General features: G+C 37.2%; 1 protein-coding gene across 5 annotated transcripts in view; it reads left to right on the top strand.

Annotated features, from left to right (window-relative positions):
• CADPS2 (calcium dependent secretion activator 2) overlaps nucleotides 1-22815 on the top strand; it is a 484769-nt gene that overhangs the window by 244216 nt on the left and 217738 nt on the right. For all 5 annotated transcript variants that reach the window (XM_082846689.1, XM_082846688.1, XM_082846687.1 and 2 more), the window contains exon 8: nucleotides 3962-4101. In XM_082846689.1, coding sequence (XP_082702815.1) covers nucleotides 3962-4101 — 140 coding nt within the window. The remainder of the gene's footprint in view (nucleotides 1-3961; nucleotides 4102-22815) is intronic.

Below are 22815 nucleotides of genomic sequence, written 5' to 3'. Positions count from 1 at the left end.
CCACAAAGTTCAAATAATGTATATGTACAGATGCACATGGCTTGGCTTTAATTAATGTATCTTAATAGAAGAAAAATAATGTAGAGGTGTCAGTTTGTACAAGTATATTTTAAGAGAAAGATCCTTCTGTACCCCCATATTACTCTAGATGTTATGTACATGTGTATTTTTACACTTCATTTTAAGTTTTGACTCTATTAAATTTGACAGAATTTTAAACAAAGCCTGAAAAAAACATTTTGTGTTTTCCATTACACTTTAGCAAAGATGGAAAGTAATGTTGACGTTTTATTATGAAGAAGATACATTGGCTTTATATTTAAGATAAATCATAAAATGTGTTGTGTTATGCTAAATGACAAGGCATTTAAAGTGTTGGTGACAAAAATAAACTAAAAGACTAGAAGAAGCAGAAATACGTGTAGGAAAGTTAAGAAATGAATAGCAAAGAATAAGCTACTTTGCTAAATTCTGTAAGAAGCTAACTATTTTGCACAGAGCTACGATTTAACTTATGTGTGAACCTAAAATACAAGAAGAATCCTTAATAAATTATGTCTCTTAAGTATTCTAATTATTGTACCATCAACATCAGACATCCCTCTCTGAACGTGAACTAAGTCGTGTTGAAGTAGAACTGTTTATCTGCTTATCGTGAAAGAAAATTCTTCAAGGACTTACTACCTGGGCAAGTCTTGTGCAGCAAAACTCTGTGTTGATGTACTAGTTGGTATACTAAATGCTGTAACAAATGACAACATTTCAGTAATTTAAAACGATAGTGCCTGTATAACAGTTTATCATGGGTGTTCCTGATGGATGGGTAGATTTCCTCCGTGTGGTGATTCAGGGCTCTAGTTTCTTCCCTCTTATGGCTCTCTTATTTGCTAGAGCATTGGAGTCCTCTGCCTTTGGCTAGCAGATGAGCGAAGACGGCATACCTTCTTCACTTCTATATCTTAATCATCATTCCCCAAAACGATTTACCACTTTTCTTCATATTCCATTAGCTACAACTTTCATGTGCCCCTACTTAGATGCCAGGGGAGCTAGAAAATATGGCTGGCTAGCTGCTTCTTGGCAACAGTTCTATACTAGGGAAAGCATGAATCTTGGTGAACACGTTAGATCATCTGCCATAGCTCACCCCTATAGCCAAGGTAACAACAATTCTGTTACCCTTCCAACTACCCATAGAATGCATTTACTTCAAGGGAGACAACCCAAAGCTTCATCCTGTCCTTACTTCCAGTTCAAGGTCCAGCATCTCAATCAGGTCCAGCTGTGGCTCTTTGCAGCCTGGTGCCCAATGAGCTAGGGTTCGTGTTCACTGCCTGCTGTTCCGTCTCCCCTCCCCACCCTGCTCAAGCACAAATCCAATATATAGCAGTGGAGCAGGGGGCAGGAAAGCTACAGTTAAGCTTCCCATTCTAAAAAAAGGTGAAGTGGGAAATACAGAGCAATACGTGTCCAGGGAGAACAGTGAGATGCTGTCATGGCAGGCACTGTGAAGACACCCTGCCTGACAGTGTTCAGGATCTCTTGATTAGACCCTTGTTATGCATCTGAAAAGAATTGTTTTGTCCTTTATTCTCCCTGGCCCTTTGGGCTCTACACATTTGGGTGCTTCTTCCTTGTCTGTTATCATCCATGGCTGAATCATGGAAAGGAGTATGATCACTTTCTGCTTGTACAATTTGGGAACCTGGTAACAATTTAACAGAGTTTGTTCACCAGTACCATTTTTAGAAGTAATAGATTTCATATCTCTGGGCCTTCATTTGTTACATATGGCAGTGTTTACATCTTTATTAGAGTCTGTCCAGAAAGACAGAAAATTCCAGGCCATTCAAATGGTGGAAATTTAACACGGGGAGTTAGCTACATGTGTGATAGAACAGAGAAGCCAAACAAACGATGGTGAATAAACCCAGAGACTAACAATATCGGAAAACTGCTGCACACCCTAGGGATAGAAGGGCAAGAGAAAGAAGTGATATTACCAGATATTATCTGAGTTTTTAGCTTTGATAAGAAGAAACCATCAACTCCTTATGGAGTCCTCCATATTCTTTCATCTTTCTGTGTCCCCACAGAGTAAGCACTCAAATGTTTAATTGAACAGAGATACGCAGGAAATCCTTCCACCGACTTCAGTTAGAGGTACCCATCAGAACATTAAAATGTGGCAGAAATGATGGTGTTCAGTACTGAGATGATCCTTATTTGGGGATAAACTGCAGTTATTTGGGGACCTTTTTTAGTAACCCATTATTAGCATTTAGAAAATGAGAAATTGTCGAAAGTTTTAATTTAAATATTCTCTTCCTGTATACGACATTTAGAGTTTGGAACAATACCAATGTTCATATAAACATAGAAAGAAGAATTAAAAAGGAATAAAGTCTGTAGGTGGTTCGTGCCAAATTCTTTTTAAAAGGATGGGGTGGGGAGAAATAGAAAAAGCTTTTCAGACTTGCTGGGAAATAGCAGTAAAAGCTACAGAGGATGTATAGCTCTTTAGTCTTTGACTCTTCTTGCGGAATCACCTTCTGAGTTGAAAATGACACACCTTTGTCTGCTGGTTTGAGCCAGAAATTACTCATTTATTTTCCTTTACTGTTGTTTAAGAAAGAATCTGTAAAATATTCCATTGGCTATTTCAGCAGTCAAAAAGAACTCTTTCTAGAATCTGATCATAAGTTTTGAAAACGTCACAAATGCCGTTTAATCTGCTTTGGGCTGAGCATTTATATGCTGAAGTGTGTAGATACGCTGGACTGAACCTGGCTATGGATAGGTTTGAGAAAAGTCTCAAAATAGTAGATATATTTAACAACTTGGAAGTTGGAGACTATGACTATGTTGTTTTTCCTAGAGAGAGAAAGAGCCTTGCCTGAAGATTTCTCCATGCATATTTTCACTCATACATGGAAATGAAGATTTTTTTTTTTTTTGACAGAGCATGTCAAATTCAGTTGCCATGATGTGCTCTGAAAACATTTTATCATACCTGAGCATGTTTATAGTTCTTTCATTTTCTTAGAAACTTCAAGCTTTTTTACTTTTCACGTTGCTTTAAAATAAGAAATGGCTTAAAATATGATGTACTGCATTTCATATCTTCATTTTATCCTTCAGAATATAGTGCTCCCATTTAAAAATATTCATTAAGGCTTGAATATAGGCTGTGTCTAAGTAGTGTCATGACTGACTAAAAGGGGAAAATACTTTTTTTTTTTTTTTATCTACATGGTACGTAACATCTGAAGAGTAAGCTTTTCTTTCCTGTGTTGGCTCTGTGGAATGTGGGATTGTGAAATAACGACTTGATAATTTGGCAGTTTTATTAAAAATAATTACTTTGTTTCAGTCATCATAATATCATCTTTATAGTTTTGAGAACATGTAGTCAGGAAAAAAATCCTTCTCTGATATTGATCTAGAGCAGAAAACGCGACGATCCGTCTTTTCCATCTCTAATTGGGTTGATTTCCTTTAACACTGCTTTGCAATGAAAATATTAAAACATGAGGTATATGTTTGCTGCTTCAAATAATTGGTTTTGCTTTTTGAGCATGCTATTTGTAATTTCAAAGACTATTTCTTTCTGAACTTCTTTGCTCTGAGGAGTTTAGAGTGGTCTTGAAATTATAGGTGTCTATTAAGTATTTTTCAACTGTCAATTCACCCGTAGGCGCCGTGCTATTAATTCATTATGAAGTGACACAGGAAGAAAACTCGTTATGTGATAATGTGAAAACACATATTTGTCAAAAAAATAAATAAATAAACCAGTCTGTATTGAAAACCCATCTGCCGTGGGGGGAGTGAAATGGTTTATTAGACACATTTGAGCACGACACCACCTTTTCAAACAGGAAAATGTATAGAAAAGATTTCAGTTCTACTCCTTAGACGTTCTGTATTCACCTAAATGTGTTATTTGTGTCCCTTACAGGTGATATTATACCCAACTTCTAATAGCTCCAAGTCAGCTGAGCTGCACCGAATGATCGTTCCAAAAAACAGCCAGGACTCTGACTTAAAGATCAAATTGGCAGTGCGAATGGATAAACCACCACACATGAAACATAGTGGGTGAGTGTGCTTGGAGATGTTTTTCTCCTGAATTATTGGATTCCATTGTATCACTTTTGTCATTTTACTGAGAGCCAATATATCAGACATTCCCATGGAGTTTTTTCCCCCCAAGTTACATTAATAGGTTAACTTAATTTTTTAAATCTGTAGACATCTTTATAGCTGAATACATGGGTACTTAGTTAATATAACTGATTGCATGCTAACACACTATTGGTACTTGATTATGTTGGTATTGCACATCACTTATATTGATAAAGAACAGTGATGTATGGAGATAACGTGTAAGATATATTTCAAAATACAGTAGTAGTTGAAACAAGCCTAGAATTCAGATCCCCAGAAATAGTTAAACCTACATAGACTACATTAGAGTTTAATGGTGGTTCAGATATAACCCAGGAGGCTGTACAAGTTTTGACGGGAGGGGCGTGAGTGTTCATTGCAATATGTGAGTGAGAAACTAGATCAATACTGGAGGAAACTGATGTTGGTGGATAACCAGAAGTGCAGGGGCTGGCCCCTGGGGATTGCTGTGGGTCAGAGTCAACTTCTATCTCTGAGATTCTTTTTCCCTTGTAGCTGATGAGGAGACAGGTCTGAACTCTTCAGTACAATTCAATGAGTTTTTTAAAACCCAGGTCTTTCTCAGATTAATACTTTAGGACTTGCTACAGCCAAATTCTAGCGTAGGGGTGTTAGCCGCTAGGAAAGAATGTGAAGACTTTTCTTACTAAGGAGAGAAGCAGTTGCTAAAGTGTCTCCTCCCAAGCTTAGCAGCAAGTCTAACAGTCTGTGTGCATGCCTGTACAGAGGGGCATCTCTGCTGGCTTTGGAGCCAAGTCACTGGCACTGTGGCAGAGTTAACTGGTAAGTCCACAAGATAAGGATTCTTTAGATGACTGTTAGGGAAAACCAAGTGAGGCTCTGAGCAGGAGGCAGCCCAGATGTATCTACTAGAGCTGGGATGAGACTCTAAGGACCATATTGCTTCCTTGGTTTGGGTGGGCAGTAGTGTATGCAGTGTCAGAACTAGTCTCACCTGGGGGAAGAAGACCTCAGCGGGTGGGCTCTTAGAAAGGGAACAATAATTTAGGTATCCCACAGTATGGCGTCTTTAATGTAGTAATGCAGAGTCTAACTATGACTCATGATGCAGATGGAGTTCCTGGGATTTAATACTGAGAGTTCTTTCTTCCCACTTCCATCTACCTGCTCACTGTTGATTTATGCAGCAGACATGGATTGAGCACTTCCTCTGTGCCAACCAGAGCAAGCCTCAATGAGATACCATCCCAGGCCTGAAGGAACTGGCTAGCCAGGGATTCAGGCTTGTGTACGAATAATGATAATAGTGATAAGCGCTACAAGAGAGGAATGGGAACGGGTGGAAATAACACCTGATTCTAGCTGGAGTCAAAGAAAGTCTCACAAGACAACTGACTTTTGAGATGAAGCTTGAGGGATGAATTCAGCAGGTGGGCAGTGGGGAGGAAGGGCAGTCCAGCCACCAGCCACATGGCATAGCCTATACATAGGCAGGAGATCTGGAAGGGCTGTTAGCCAGCCATGACAATTTTGGTATGGCTGGAGAGTGCTTTAAGACTAGAGAGAGTACTACTGCTCTAAAGTGCTTAGAGACTAGTAGAAACTAGAGGGAGATAAAAAAAGAACACATTATGTTCCAAACATGGTAGTTATTTCCCTACTCTTTTGAACTCAGTCTCTTGATGAATAGTACAGCAAGAAATGGGAACCTATGCACTGTAACGCCAAGATGGCCCCTGATTTACACATGGGCAGCACTGTGATGAATACCCTTTGAGCCTTCAGATTGACCCAAGAACCAGGATTGAATATGAAGTTGGGCACATAGCAAGTTCTGAAGCCTTCAGCTCCCGTGGAAAGAAAGCTCTGCTCTAATCCTTGGCATTTTCTTGCTCTAAAATGCTTCAGGGCAAGTGGTGCGATCTAGCTGCTTTCTAAGACTTGAATTTTTTTTTTTTTTGCTTTTTTTAATCACTCCTTTGCAACGAAGGAGAATTGGTTTGTATCACATCTCAGAGACCTTTGACTAAATTAGGACCCCCAGAATGGTTCTGGTGTTGACTTCTGCCCAAGACTATGGGTGAAAGAGCTGACTAAAGAGAATGTCTCATAGTTTCTGAATTTAATCTGTAAAGCTCGAGAGCTATTGTGACCTGCCTTTACGAAGATACTAGCAGGCATTGCCAGACATTTGGGTAACTGCAGTTTGTGGTATGTAAAAGGAAGAAATTCTAGAATTGAAAATATCTGTGACGTTGTTCTGCTAGTTGGTGTGTTATGGGAGCATAATTAAGAATATCATATTTCCTAATAGTTATTCAAAAAAGCTATGTAAGACCATTATTGAATGTAATAATAACGATCAACCAGAATTTCAACATTGCTATGATAGCAATTTATCACTATGGGCAGGGACCACAAGCACCTGTCTAGGTTTCTCAGTGCCTGTGTGGTAACAGTTTTAAATATTTTGAATATCACCCCTGTGTTTAGATGTATATGGGAAAACATGACTTGACACACACATGACAATCCTAACCTTATACATCTTTTTCTGTGGTGCTTCACAGATGGATTTTACTGAAGCCCCAATTGTTGCATTTTAAAATGACCTTTTTTTGAACCAGAAGGAAAAATATAACCAATCTAAAGCTCATGCTTCTGGTAATTAATCAGTCCATGACTATACATTATAAATTTTTAATAGGACTGACTACATGCAAATGAAAATAGATGTTTAATTTGGATAACATAAGCATAATGACGACTCATTCATTCAAAGCCAAACTAAACATTACTATGTGACATCTAGCTAGTAAAAATTTGGGTTCATAGGCTTCCCTGGTGGCGCAGTGGTTGAGAGTCCGCCTGCTGATGCAGGGGACACGGGTTCGTGCCCCGGTCCGGGAAGATCCCACATGCCGTGGAGTGGCTGGGCCTGTGACCCGTGGCCGCTGAGCCTGCGCATCCGGAGCCTGTGCTCCGCAACGGGAGAGGCCACAACAGTGAGAGGCCCGCGTACCACAAAAAAAAAAAATAAAAAATTTGGGTTCATTTGTTCTTTGGGGGTATGTCATATAAACTAATTACATAAACTCTTATATAAATTTGTTAAATGAATTTCCAGCTAGGTTTTAAGTGTTAAATAATTCACATTCAGCTTTAGAATATATCTTCCTTCCTTTTTTTGGGGTGGCTGGAAGACAGAAGTGTTCGTGAACAAATGGACTGTCCTTTAGCATAGCCTAGTGGCTGAGAGGCAGTATTAACTTAAATCTCAGAACTACCGTCGTCGTTTTTATTAAATCATGTTTTCCTAATTCAAATGTTATTTTCTCAGCCCAAAGAAAGGCAAAATAAAATGGGGCTAATAAAGCAAATGACTATTATGACAAATCTACAACTGAAAAGGAGAAAGATGAAAATTCAATTGCCACAAATATGTAGAAGCATTATGACCGGGATCTACGTAGTCTGCATGAAGCTGATTACTTTTATAGTTAAAAGAAAGAAAGAAAAAGAAAACTTCATGAGTATATAACTATAGAAGGATTATTTCACAGTTAAAATCAGTAAGATAAAATTTTAGCCAAATCACTACCATATAAATCTCATAATTCTCTGTGTGTAAAGTCATGCTTGGCAGTTTGAACATTTATTGAATGAATAGGTGTTTTGAAATACTTTGAGAGTATCATATATAAAGCTCCCTAACTTACATCATAAATGTAGAAAAGGCCCTGGGCCCATTGCTTGCTGTAGGGGCAAGACAGCATGTGAGCTTCCAGCAGGAAGAACAGCATAAGCCCCAAGCTGGCTGCTTGATTGGTTTCGTGTGCTTCCCTGTAGAGAGGACCGGCCAGGCATTCAGGGTCTGCTGTGTGATGCCTACGGAACCTTTCAGTCATACTCTTAATGTTCAAGTGTGGCATTTGCTCTAAAGTGAAATGACTGCACTCTAATGAAGTTGAATTATTTTGTTTATGACTTAGGGTTTATTATCTTCAAGTAGTTTAGGGGACAGTCTGAAGACCAAAAGGAGGAAAATCTTATTTTTGGCAAAGTGGCGCTTACTTAGAGGGTCTGGACCTTCCAAAAAAAAAACAAGTCGGGGTTTTTTTTTCCAAGGAAAATTGATTCCTCATTTTAAATCGACCTTTTAGCATGACTTTTCTACATGTCCTTGTCTAAAATAACCATGTTTTGACATCTCTGCATTCCCAATTTATTACCTCAATCTGGCTTACCCCAGTTTCATAGAAATCCCACTCCTTGTAGCCGTGCCAAAACTTCTGACAAAGTGTTTGCTAGTTTCTTAATAAATGATTGATTCTTTTTCTGGATACAGTTTTCAGGAGAGAAGGGCTGTCTGTGGTCCTTTATAAACGTTGATTTAGTCATTGTAGAATGATAAAAATGTTCCAAATACCTTAATACTCATGTCATTTTATATATACTAATATAAATCATTGAGTTATGGTTTTCATTTTAATTAACTAGTGATTAATAAATTATTATAATGTTAGAAACATAGTTTTAATAATTATTAAGCTAAATGTCTTAACTTGTTATACTCCTTTGCAAAACTTCTCTGATTTCTCCTGTGACGGATTAGTTTGTCTGCAACTTTAAGCTCAAACTGTGGCTTTCTGTTCAACACAGGATTTTTCTCTAGGAGGCTAACATCTTAACCTGTGTTATCTTCTTCTACTTTTTATGCATCAAATAACTATTCTCTTGCTTTTAGACACCCTTCAGTATCACATTTGGGCATCTTAAACAAAGGTACTTTAGGTCAGATAATTAAGGGTAGCAGATGAGTTCCTTTTTTCTTTATTTTCTTTCAGAAACCACAGACCATATTCATTGGTTACCTTAATTAATTTGGAGCACTTTTCAAGAAGGTATCGTGAAAACTATTTAGGAATACTATAAAATTTTATAAAGAGTTAATGCACATAATTGTAATGGAATGGTTTCCTCTTCTTGATTGATGCCTTGCTGTAAAATTTTTGTACTATATACTTGACACAGTGGTACTTTTTATTTGTGCATTTGTGCATATCCAGAAGTTTGGAAATAGTAACACTGTGTTAATAAAGCAAAAATCTTGGGCTGGTTAAAGGCCTGGGCATTGTGGAAGGTCAAGAAAAATTTGTACGTTATTTGAAGATATTTATTTTTAGTTCATTTCTCTGGTACTTGTAGCTGAATAGTGGCATAGATGGAGGACAGTACTATAAGAGTTTGAAGAGTAAGCAGTAGTTTAAGAGCCAAGATGCTTGTATTTTGGCCCCAGTTCTGTCACTAACTTTGGGTAAGTCACTGCATCTTTTTGGCCTCAGTTTCACCAATTACTGAAGGAGACAGTGGGCTACAAAATTTGAACGGCTCCTTAGACCCCTGGAAAATTATAACTCAGTGAATCATTTCCTCCCTGGCCTCGCCAGGTGCATATTTTACTCATTCCGTAGTATGTCATCAGAGAGAGGGTGTAAGGGTTCAGGGGGAATAGAAGTGGTAAAAGCGGGGGCAACAGGGAGGGATGTGGCAGATTTGGGGGTATATCTGAATCCTCTCAAGGCGAGGAAAGGAAGTATCATGACTGACTTAGAAACATCAGGCTTCTGTTGTATAAGGTTAATTTGAAAAATGCACAATATAGAATTGTTTGTACTCTGATGGTGTTAAATGCATATGAAAATTCAGAAAGGATATATACTAGACCTACTAAATAGAATACAACTGTGGGTGACATTGTTTTCCAAATTTTCTGTGATGTCATCATACTTCTTTTATGATGAAAGAATGCAGTTTATTGAACTGAAAAAAAAAAAAGGAAATAGGTTTTCTTTTCACTAAAAACAGTTAAATTTGTTTTACCAGAAATCTGATTGTTAGGGAGACCTTTGAGAGGATGCCTTCAGGAGAGCCTAGCCTGGGAGGAGTCCTGCCCTTCCAGTACTTAAAGGGACAGTGTCATTTAGGAGTGTAAATTCTGGAGCCAGACTGCCTGCCTTCAAATTCTGGCTCCATCACTTAGTAGCTAGGAGATCTTGGGCAAGTTATAAAACTTTCATAACTTTGCCTCAGTTTGCTCATCTGCAAAATTAAAATGTTGGTAGAACCTACCTCATAGAATTGTCTGGAGGAGAAACATTTAATGTGTATAATGTGCTTACAGGGGTGGCTGGCTAGCTCACAGTAATAATATATTTAGCTATTAATAAAACCCTAAGGCAGGTACATCTTTGAGTTGAGATACTAGTAAAAGAAGGAAAAATATTAAATATTTAAAATATGAAACAGACAAAAACACTTCAAGAAATAAGACATTTCCATTTCACCCCCAACTTCTGACCCCCTGCTCTACTCCTCTCCAGCACTCAGGAGGGCTGCAGCTGGGCAGTAGGGGGCCAGGACTGGGAGACCTGGGCTCCAGCCAGCTCTGCTTTCAGGTAGCACTGAGTCCACAGTCACGTGCCTCCTTGGTTTCTTCATCTTTATACAACATATTGAACTCATTAAATGATCTTTAAGTTTCTTCCCGCTCTGAAATCTTTTAATTCTTTACGTCTAAAATTAGGATTCCCTTAAGGAAAGAAAGATGGAAGTGTTTATATTCCTGGGCAGGGTGGAAACAGTTAAGTGATTTTCAATCCGCATTATTCTCTTTGAGGACATTTCCATAGACATGAAGCAACGTGCAGAGTGACACAGAACACAGACTTTGAAGTTAGACCTGGGTTCAAATTCTAGTCCTGTCACTTTTTATGCAAACTTGGTCAGGTCTTAACTTCTCATAGCCTCACTTTTCTCCACCATGAAGTTGGATTGTCCTGAGCATGAAATGAGATATACTGACTGATAAAGCATGTAGCACAGTGCCTGTTCCATAGTAAATTCTCAGTTAACTAGTAACAATCATTAAAATAAACATTAAAAAAATGTATAATTCCTTAAACTATAATACACATTATAATCACATCACATCATTTGACTTTATTTGGAAGAAAACGCTCAAAGACAGATGGGACAATAGCAGTGCACAAATCCTCACTGATTTCTTGAGAGTATAAAAGTTATATCCCCATTAATCCCCCATTAGGGCCTTCTGCTTATTGTTAGGCTTTAATTTACATTTTTATTTGACAGCTGTTATGGCTGTAGGTGGTGGCGGTGGTTTGTTTCTCTTAGTGTGTACGTTTGGGTGCTCACTTTATTTTGTCTACTCTATGTCCAAAGGAAGGAAGAGGAAAATACAGTTGATTCTTGAACAACATGGATCTGAACTGTACATGGCCACTTATACTGGGATGTTTTTCAGTAGTAAATACTGCAGTACCACACCATCAGCGGTTGGTTGAATCCAAGGATGCGGAGGAGCCGTGTATACGGAGAGCCAAAGTTATAGGAGGATTTTTGACGGAGTGGAGGTTCAGCACCCCAGTCTCCACGTTGTTCAGGGGTCAACTGTATTGCCTAAGAGCTTTCAACTGTGTCTGAGCAACTGACCTGAATGATTTATCTAAGAAATAAGCTCCAGTTCTAAGAAAGAACACCTGGAGATCATTTCATAGCAAGTGAGAAGAATCTGATAGAATTTCTCTCTTTATTTTAGTCCAGTGCAGTCTAACTTCTTTGAAAAATGGCATGTGCTCTCAAAGTGTATTATTTTAAATAACTAGTGTGGTGCCTTTTGTAGGTTTAGTGCAATTGCTAGCTTTAATTTCCTTAAATCATTAGACAAGTATTACTTGACCGACATAGGTCTAAACAGTCTATCAGATCTTTCTCTTTGTGGTATTAAAATTTGTTCTCTTTCCAATAAGTTGTTGATCTCAATTTGTATATACCAAATAAGTTAGTTTTAATTTCATCTCAGGTATTTTTTTTGTTTTTTTAAACTAGTGTTGTGTATGTGCTTTGTTTAAGGAGGCATTGGTAAGCCTGAATAGCTTATGCAATACTTACTGAGTAAAAGACTTTTATTTTGTAGTTAGCATAGTACCCAAGACATTCAGGTAATTGAGTAGTCAATTATATATGCTGACATTTTATGAAAATAATCACTGGGAGTGATTAGTGTCTTTGAGATTAGAGTTCTACAGCTGCATCTTGGACATTCTTAGCTGGCTCCTGGTAGAGGACTGTAGCATTTACTGATGTTACTACAGAATACTCTTACTCCACATCCACCCCCGCCTCACTTCTGCCAGTTTTCAGATCAGATACCATCTCTGCAGTGAGGCTCATCTTGACCACCTTGTATAGAACGGTGCTCTTCTTGCCTTGCTGCCAGCTCTCTTAACCTGCTTCAATCCTTAAAACTCTTATTACCCGATATTATAGGTAGTGACTATTGCTTATAGACTGTCTCACCATCTAGAATGTTATCTCCATTTGGGTGATTTGCTGTTAACTAGCTCCCCAACCAAATCTAGTTTCTGTAAGATAAGTACCTTGCCTTATTCACTGCTATTTTTAAACCCAGTTTTTAGAAGATTGCCTACCACTTATCAGAAGCTAAATAAATATTTGTTGAATGAATGAATGTTTTCTTTTCCAAAGAAAGAGGAGAATGCACAACTTAGGTTCACAGATCTTTTGTATTCAAGGTTTTGGATTGGTTGTTTGGATATATTGGTTATAAACTTCAAATTATAATGCTGTCTAATTGGTACCACTGTAATATAAGTTTATTGGAGTGTGCTTCAGAACATTATTGCCCCAGACGAAGTGCAGGAAACTTCATTAGTCCACAGATTTCTGTATGAAATCTAAAAGTTATATTATGAAAAAAAAAATGTATTCTTGTCTAAAAACTTTGTTATTCTCTATAGCGATGCTTTCTTTTTTTAAAAAAGCTTTTTAAAAAAGCTTTTTTGTCTAAACTATGATGGAGGAAGTAAATTTCTAATATCTATTATCTGCAGACATTTATATTTAGACTATTCCTGTGATATGTGGTTGGAACGTAGAAGGAGGCTTTAGCAGCATTTTGTGTGGGCAGCATTATACCTCAGGGTTCGTATATAAGAATGACGGATCACGTAACCCATACTTATTAAGGGCAAAAAAGAGCTAGGCTTGAGCTTTGTTCATACTATCTCTGTGGAATCAATAAGTTACTCACTTTCTTTCTCCTGTAGCGCCTCCTGATTTGAAGTAGTCCCATTTATTTCAGGAGTTGTTCTGTCCGTTCTGTTTGGTGAACACTTTTACTCCATTTACATAAGCTCAAAAATACTTCATGAAAATATTCTTCCCGACAACTGCCGAAGAAGAATGAAGAGACACCAAAAAGGAGCCAGCACTTTGGCCATCAGTCAGATAGGAAGGGTCTTGGATACATTACATGGGAGAGGAGTCGAGGGGACAAGCAAAAGAATGGGCTGATTGCTACCAAGATTTGTAAAGATTTCAAAGGGTCCAAACATGGCCCAAATCATCAAGAAATGTAGGCACCTGAAGATTACATAAGTTAGGAAGAGTGAAGCATGGCATCAGGGAAGGGCAACAGCACTAAAAGAACTTGACCAACGTATGTTGCAGCAAAGCTGGCCTCATTGGGAAGCCCCAAACAAAAGGAGTAAAATAGCTTAGGGGCATATGAGAGAGGTCCAAAGGGACGAAAATGAGTGTTGGTGGGAAGTAGTGATCGATAGGGTAGTGTCTGGAAATACAGAATTGATTAAAAACAATCTCTTCAGAAGTAGTCCCAACGTGTCTAGTAGTGTACTTAATTCGGTAATTCTTTCAAATAACACATGATCATTAGGAATATTTCCTAATCTTCTCTTTATGATCAGAGCTGGAGTTTAGCAGGTTTGGGTATTGGTGACAGGAGGTAACATCACAGCCACAGTTTCCCATCGAGACTGTGTTTGAAATGCCTGAAAATCGTTGTAAGCCCATGATCGTGGGGAAGATAGCAAATGAGCTTGTTTTAGTCAGATAGACGTGTGTTCTGATTATAAAAAGAATCATCACCACAATTTAAATGTTCATTAGTACCAGTGTTGATGACATGAATGAGCATGAGCAAAGGGTTTGCAAGTATTAACATTTCTAATCATTCATCCTGGAATCATTGATATCCTTAAGGGATAGTACGCTAGTATTAAGTCAGAGGAAAAGCACATCTTATTTTCGTAATTTTAAAAAAGGAATGTTTATTGCCTTTATAAAACTGTGAGTATCTTTTAGTGTCTTTGATTATTTCATGTATCAGAACTTATGAAAAAAATTTTTTTAATTTCTTTTGACGGTAGATTAGAAGGGCATAGCAATAGAACAAAAGTCAGAGAAAATTTGAATGTCAGCTCTTTCCAGCTTTGTGAAATTGGGAGCCTTATCCTTTCTGCCAGTTAGACTGATCTTTACATTTGTCTTTAACCACTTCCTCTTCACCCATTGTAGTTAATACCTCTCTCTCTATAGTCTTTCCCACAGATAAATCCATTCGTTCTGCCAACCCCAATTCAATCTCTATTCTAACAGCAACAACAAAAACAACCCAAAAAGCTGTTCAGTGACTTTTGTACTGATTTTCCTGTTTCACCTGTTTTCCAACGCAGTCGGGAATTTAGGAATACTATTTAATATGTCTACTGAAAAACTTCTTGTGCTTCCCCATTGTCTGTAGGATTAGAGTTACATTTTTTAGCCTAGCATTCAAATTCTTCAAAAACCTGTCCCCATCTAGTCTTTACAACTTTTTCTCCTTTCCATACCCAATACAAACCCCCAGCTTCAACCAAATCGATCAGTTTGTATACACTGAACATGCTTTTCCTAACACAACCTTATTATTTCCACTTTTTTATTAACAAACCCTGCCAGTCTGATACTAGGTTACACATTTTCTCACACTAGTACAGATGTACCAAGAAAGGTCGTTTGTTAATCTAACTTCCTCTTGAGCAGAAACCCAGCTAACCCTCATCACTTCATCTCCATGCCCCTGGTTTTGAGGGAACTGCTGGAAATCACTCAGATGTCCATTTTGATAAAATGAATAAATTTATAGAAAGGTTTAACCATCAGATTGACTAAGTATATCTGAGAGAGTGATAGTGTTAGGTGTGTTTGTAGTGAAAGATGTGAATAATTGATGAAATGTTTTAAGGCATAATGAGAACTACTAAAGGACAATGTAATACCATAGCAGTACGACTTTGTTGCAGTGGCTGGGGGTGTACAACCCGGCTGTAGCCCCATCACTGTGTACTCCTGGCATAAATTTCTTAACCGCCTTGTGCCTCAGTTCTTCACTTGTAAAGTGGAATGGTAATCACCTATTTCACAGGGTTGCTGTGAGGGTTAAATGAGTTAGCATCACTAAAGTGCCTGGCACATAAATGTTCAGTACATTTTAGCTGTTCTCAGTAAACAATAATTAATTCAAACTATGATTTACAAATAAGTGCCATGTTTGTTCTTAATGAAAGATTCTTTAAATTTTATAGTGCTTTACAATTTTCAGAAGTTTCACACATGTGAATGCCGTGTTTTAATTTTATGATATAGTATTATATAAAAATAATTCCTGTGACTGAGATTTTCCTATTACTGTAATAATATATGTTTAATATAAAAAACTGGAATTATAAGAGAATCAACATAGAAGTCACCTCATAATAACAACTTTTTAAAAAAATCTTAGGTATAAACACAACATTGTAAATCAACCATACTTCAATAAAATTTTTTTAAAAAATAAAGGAACTGGAGAGAGAAAAAGAATCTTAAGTATTTAAAAGTTAAAAATAAAAGTGCTTCTCGGGGTTCCCTGGTGGCGCAGTGGTTGAGAGTCTGCCTGCCGATGTAGAGGACGCGGGTTCGTGCCCCGGTCCGGGAAGATCCCACATGCCGCGGAGCGGCTGGGCCCGTGAGCCATGGCCGCTGAGCCTGCGCATCCGGAGCCTGTGCTCCGCAACGGGAGAGGCCACAACAGCGAGAGGCCCGCGTACCGCAAAGAAAAAAAAAAAAAAAAGTGCTTCTCTTTATTCTCTGATCCCACCAGCCGTATCAGCAATTTTGTGCATGTATCTTTGTTATGTTAATATATTCAATGTACAGTAATTTATTTTAATATTTATTTAATTGGCTGCATCAGGTCTTCGCTGTGGTACGCGGGATCTTCCTTAGGGCACTCTTTGCAGCGCGCGGGCTCTTCGCTGTGGTATGCGGGCTTCTCTCTAGTTGTGGCGTACGGGTTTTCTCTTCTCTTGTTGCGGCACAGGCTCTGTAGTTTGCAGCACGTGGGCTTAGTTGCCCCGCAGCATGTGGGATCTTAGTTCCCCGGCCAGGGATCGAACCCACGTCCCCTGCATTGGAAGGCGGATCCTTTACCACTGGACCACCAGGGAAGTCCCTACAGTAATTTTGTTTTTTTTTTTTTTTTGGCCTACAGTAATTTTTGATGTCTCATATTCCACCACTGTTATTTTCTGCCAACATCAACCACTCTATGTATTTAATGTTCTGACTGTTAAAGTCATATCATGAATAAATGTGTTAAAAATTATTTCTTAATTAAAATTATCCCTACTACTTGCATTCCTACAAAATCAGTTGGTTTTAATAGGTTATGTAAAATGAAAAGTTGAACTTTGTGAGACAGAGCACAAGTTGCATTAATGATTGAAGGGTAATAAGTGAAATGAAAAATTACTAGGCAAGGAGGAGAAAGTGTTTATCCTGCTACCGAATATTCAGTGAATGGATTATAGCTGCGATCTTGCCTTTAGTGTTTCTTGTGGTAATTGTCAGGAAGAGGTATGAAGAATCATGGGACCTTAATAGTATGCCTTGCCATTTTAATTGCTGAGAGAAGCAAGAGAATCTAAATTGCCAGGGGATGCATTACTAATTAAGGTGTCATTCTACATTCATTCTGAAATAATTAGTTTGAATATCTGTAAGAGCTGAGATATAAATTTACTTCCAAATTCAAGACCGTACCCACAGCAGACTTTGTTAAAGTGATCTGTGGTTGGGAAAGGTTAACAGTCATAAAATTTTAAAGGTTACTTTAATTTGGTACAAGTTAATTTTTTATTGGATTGATCATGGAACTTGAACAGATAGAGTTTATAATACTTTAAAACTTAGTATGTTTTTAAAATTTTTATAACACTGAGTACCTAAATTGTTTTCAGCTTCCTTGAGTATTGATTTTTTTGTTTCAGCATTTTTCACCATTTGGGAAAAATCTTCTTTAATAAATAATGATGTCAATATTATATGAATTACATGTTCTCTTAACACTCCATGGCAACTTATAAATGTAGTCATATTCAATGGACACTTAAAATTCTAGATTATATCTCAAAAACTTCTGGTTAAAATAAATTCACCTGAAAGGACGTGTACTTGAGAAGAGTTTAAACAATTACATGTTTCTCTAGAATCTGAGGCACAGAAATTCACATACTCATATTCCTCATTTCATGGCACACTGTCACCAGCTCTTCCTCTGTTTTACTTTTTAGTCCTTTCATCCCTTGTCCCATCTCTTACTCTGCTCCTACCTGCATAGGTGTCCATCCTGAATTGGAGAGTGTATCTTTGAATGTTAGGTAACCTTATAGAATATGTTTTGTATGTGTATGTCTTTTAAGTTTATATATTTTGTGCTAAAGATACTCAACTTCTTGTTTTCATTAAACATTAAGTATTTAAGACCTATGTACATAATTATGCTTACATTATTCTAGGTCATTGCTTCTTGATATTATGTACATTCCATAGTATTTATCATATTTTACCTATGCAGTCCTCTTATGATGACCACCTACCTGAACTGTCTTCTCCAGTCCATCACCATACACAGTGCCCCCTTGATTGTCCTTGTTCATGTCCACTTGTAGGCCTATGTCAGAATTTCTCCCCCATACATAACCAAGAATCAGATATACACATACTTTTGTTGGTTTTAGCTGTTACAGATACCCTCTTGATCTGTTATCTGACGGATAACCTTGTTGAACAGAAACGCTTGGTCAAATTCATCAGTTTTCTTTCTGTGTATTTGTGCTTTTGGAGTCATTTTAAAAGGATCTTTTACCCCTAAGTCACAGAAATAATCCCTTTTATTTTCTTCTTTTAGGTTTAAAGATTTATCTTATACTTTTATGTCTTTAACCCACATAGAGCTCCCTTTTGGAATGTTGTAATAAGAAAGGCCTCTAACTTTGTTGGGAAGGCAACCCATCCTTCCACCTTTACTTTTGTGGGATAGAAGCATAGTACTGATTGTAATAAGCTGACTTGATCAATTCTCTTATTCTAACAATTGATTTTGTTGTAGTTTTTCTGTAGGTGATTGTGTCACCTGCAAATAATGGCAGTTTCTTCCTCTTAACTTGCTGTCTTTACTCTCTCTTTTTCTTGTCTTATACAATGGGCCTAGGCCTTGAATGCTATGTTATTTAGAAATGACAGCAGGCAAGCTTGCCTTTTCTCAGTTTTAGAATAACTAAATCTGTATTAGGGTTCTCCAGAGAAAAAGAACCGGTAGGACGCACACACGCATACACGCATGTGTGTGTGCACTAAGAGACTTATCATAAGGAGTTGGCTGTTGTGATTATGGAAGCTGGCAATTCCAAAATCTACAGAGCCAGTGGTCCAGTTCTAGTCCAAAGACCAGAAGCTGCTGTAGAACCAGGAAGAGCCAGTGTCCCAGTTTGGAAGGTTTCAGACAGGAATTGCCAGTGTTCCAGTTTGAAGGCTGTCAGACAGGAGAATTGTCTCTTACTCAGGGGAGGGTCAGCTTTTTGTTCTAGCTAGGTCTTCAACTAATTGAATGAGGTCCACCCACATTAGGGAGGGCAGTCTACTTTATTCAGTCTACTGATTTAAGTGTTACTGTCATCCAAAAATATCCTCACAAAAACACCTAAAATAACATTTGACCAAATATCTAGGCACCCCATGGCGCAAATTGACATAAATTAACCATCGCAATATCTAAAATTTCTTTTATTAAGCACGATGATTGCTTTATGTTCTTGATATACAGCTTTACTAAATTGTTTATCAAACCATAAATTGTTCACCTTTATCAAATGCTTTCTGTGTGTCTATTAAGGTAGTAATATTATGTTTCTCCATTAAGTCATCAATATAGTGATTTTCATTGGTAGGTTTTCTGATGTTCAACCATCCTTATGTTCATGGAACGCATGTTTTATTATTGAAACTATTTAAAATTAAATGAAATTTAAATATTCTCATCAGTTTATCTGACTGCTAATGAGTTTGAGTAAATTTCCATTTGCTTTTTAACTAGTTGGGCTTCTCTTCTGTAATTCATATATTCATCTCCATTGCCAAATTTCTCATCTCTGTTTATAGGTGAAATTGGCCTACACTTTATTTCTTTTAATGTTTGCATTTAGTTTTAATTTGGGGAATCAAAGTTATGTTAATCTCTTTAAACCTCTTGGGCAGTTTTTTCCTCAATTCTTTTCTTTTTCCTTTTTATTAAAATAACTTGTATAAGAGGGATTTTCTGTCATTGGAAGTTTGTTAAAAACTTATCTTACAACATACCAACTATAATGGCCAAATTCTGGAACACTGGCAACACCAAATGCTGGAAGGATGTGGAGCAATAGGGACTCTCATTCATTACTGTTGGGCATGCAAAATCGTACAGTTACTTTGGAACACAGTTTAGCAATTTCTCACAAAAATAAATATATTCATAGCATATGATCCAGCAGTCATGCTCCTTGGTATTTACCCAAAGAATTTGAAAACTATGTCCACACAAAAGCTGGACATGGGTGTTTATAGCAGCTTTATTCATAATTACCAAAGCTTGGAGGCAACCAATATGTCCTTCAGTAGCTGAGTGGATAAATAGTGGTACATCCAGCAACAGAATATTATTCTGTGCTAAAAAGAAATATCAAACTATGAAAAGACATGGAGGAACCTTAAGTAAACTTAAGTGAAAGCAGTCAATCTGAAAAGGCTACATGCTGTATGATTCCAACTATATGACATTGTTGGAAAGGCAATATGATGGAGACAATAAAAAGATCAGTGGTTGCCAAGAGGTGGAGGTAGGGAATGCACAAATAGGCAGAACACAGAGGATTTTTAGGGCAGTGAAAATACTCTGCATGATGCTCTAATGATTGGTATATATGTATCATTACACACTTGTCCAAATACATATAATGAACAATACCAAGAGTGAACCATGTCCTAAACTATGGACTTCGGGTGATTGTGATGTGTCAATATAGGGTCATCAGTTGTAACAAATATACCACTCTGGTGTAAAATGTCCGTATTGGGAAGAATTTGCTTGTATTGAGCTAGAGAGTCTAAGGAAATTTCCATACCTACCTTTTAATTTTTTCTGTGAGCCTAAAACTCTTCTTAAAAAATTAAATTAAAAAAACCTTACTTGAATATAAATATATTCTTAGTTGATTATTTTTATGATGTATTCTTATTTCTTGCAACTCTTATATGTTTATATAACTTATGTATTTATGTATCATTTGTATAATATGATTGATATCACTATTATATCAATTTACAGAGATTACTGAGGCATAAAGAGGTTAAGGAATTTGACCAAAGTCTTATAACTAGTAAGTGACCATGATTTAAACCCAATTTTGTCTCGTTCCAGAGCTTGTTCTCTAAACCACCAGACAACATTCCCTAAGAATATAGAACACTTTTCTCAAGTGATAACCAGGTGTTCACAAAACTCAAATGGCACCATAGGCCAGGCAAGCCAAACGAAAGTGTGAAATGATTAAGTTTTAAGGTCAGGAAGAGTAGAATAGTCAGGGTTAGTGGAATCAAGATAACATGCCCTATAAAAAGAAATTCAGAATCGCTTTTTGTGATGCTGGGCTTTCAGAGCATATCTGCAGCCCCATTTGGCCCATCAGGTCACCGTGTTGGATCTCTTGGTTACAGGAATTATCCCTCACTATTCTTACCTTTGAATAATTGTTGAGGCTTTGCTAGTTGCCACATACTCAGAAATAGCATTTGTTTATTTTCTTAATGAGTAAGGAACCTTAGACAGTCACATATTTTGAAAGTGATTTTAAGAGCATGAAAGGAATGAAAAGTTAATGCACTTTTCTTTTTTTAAACCTCCTTCATATGTTCTTTTAAAATAATGAAGTCCCCATTGGTGTACACTGCTGTTATTCTGCCATCTAATCAGATGATCTTTTTCGTTGTCTCCTCTGTGATTATCTGACATTAAGGTTTTAGAGGTATGGCCCTGCTAGTTATTGAATAACTAATTTGCAAACTCTGAATATTAGGGTCTTGATTTAGGACATAATTCAGCATCAGTCTGGTATTTATTCATACTCTCAGAATTGTGTCAGTCTACAAGCTTGGCATGGTGAATATCTTAATAAGTAAATTTTAAGCTTGTGTCTTTGTTGTAAATTATATTCAAAAAAGCAAATCTTTTAGCCAAGTGAATATATTTGGCCCCTCTATGTGGTTACTTTGCTAAAATACATTTAGATACCATGTTGAGAAGGCTTTGTTGAAATAGGCTTTACATGTTAAAAACTTCGAATATTCTTAGTTCAAGGAATTTACCTTAGTACAAAAGCAGCTGGTTTTGATTGTTTAAAATGTAATATTAGGAAACAAAATTGCTCATGTTAAAGTGCTCTAGAGTTTAGATAAAAATCAAAACATCCCTTTAAAAGAATCCAGATGCAATAAATAGAATTTAGATCACCAAATATTCAAACTCCTAAATCGGTAGCAAAGTAAGTAACACACAGGGCTGGAGATGTGAATATTATATAATGAAGATAATAAAGGAGTTGAATGTGATGTGCCTTGGGTGCATGTTAGTAGCTAATTCCAATATGAATGCTTTGCAATCACTTGCCGGTTGAGATGCGTGTGTTCAGCTAAATGGAAGTCTTGGACGTTCTCTCATACACCCCATTATTTGTAATTGAACACCTGATTTCTATCATGCAACAAATTAACATCTGCACTGGATCTTTTCTGCATATGGATACAATGATTAGAATTTTGCAGATAGGCAGATACTTGAAAACAAAAAGACAACATTGTGAAACACTTCCAGCCATAATTTTTGATTACATATTGAGAATCGTTTAATTATCTTACTCCATTTAATTAGCCCTTCTACTTAGGTCAATTGCTTTTTTTTTATTAACATGACATGTTAACAGTTTGTTAATTGGCATGAAATAACATGAGACTTTTCAGGGTATTTTGTACGAGAAATACACGGGCCTAAGGAAGCCAGGGGAAATGCGAAGAGGTAAATGTACGCATTAGCCCCCCTTACAGCGTGTACCAGTGCCACCGAAGCCTGTGTTCCTCGGAACCCTTTGAATTTCTGTCCTTCTGTTAGGCAGAATGAGTTTATGTGAGCGGCTTATGAAAATGTGAGACTGTGGATATACGTTTGAAAGAGATGTCACTTTTCTGAAATTAAGAGAATGATGAAAAATGACGAAGAGATGGAGATACACATGTATATAAATAAATGCTAATAGGTGGGAGGAAGGTAGGCAGAGAGATACATGCATGTAAGAAAATTAAGAAAAACATTTAGTCAGTATCAAGCCTTTAAGCCCCAAGCCTCTTCACCAGTGTTTTATGTTAGAA

The sequence above is a fragment of the Leucopleurus acutus genome (genome assembly GCF_964270905.1).
Source record: "Leucopleurus acutus genome assembly, chromosome: 9".
Classification (NCBI taxonomy): Eukaryota; Metazoa; Chordata; class Mammalia; order Artiodactyla; family Delphinidae; genus Leucopleurus; species Leucopleurus acutus.
Note: the sequence above shows the minus strand (reverse complement) of the source record. Positions and strands in the feature narration are given on the sequence as shown.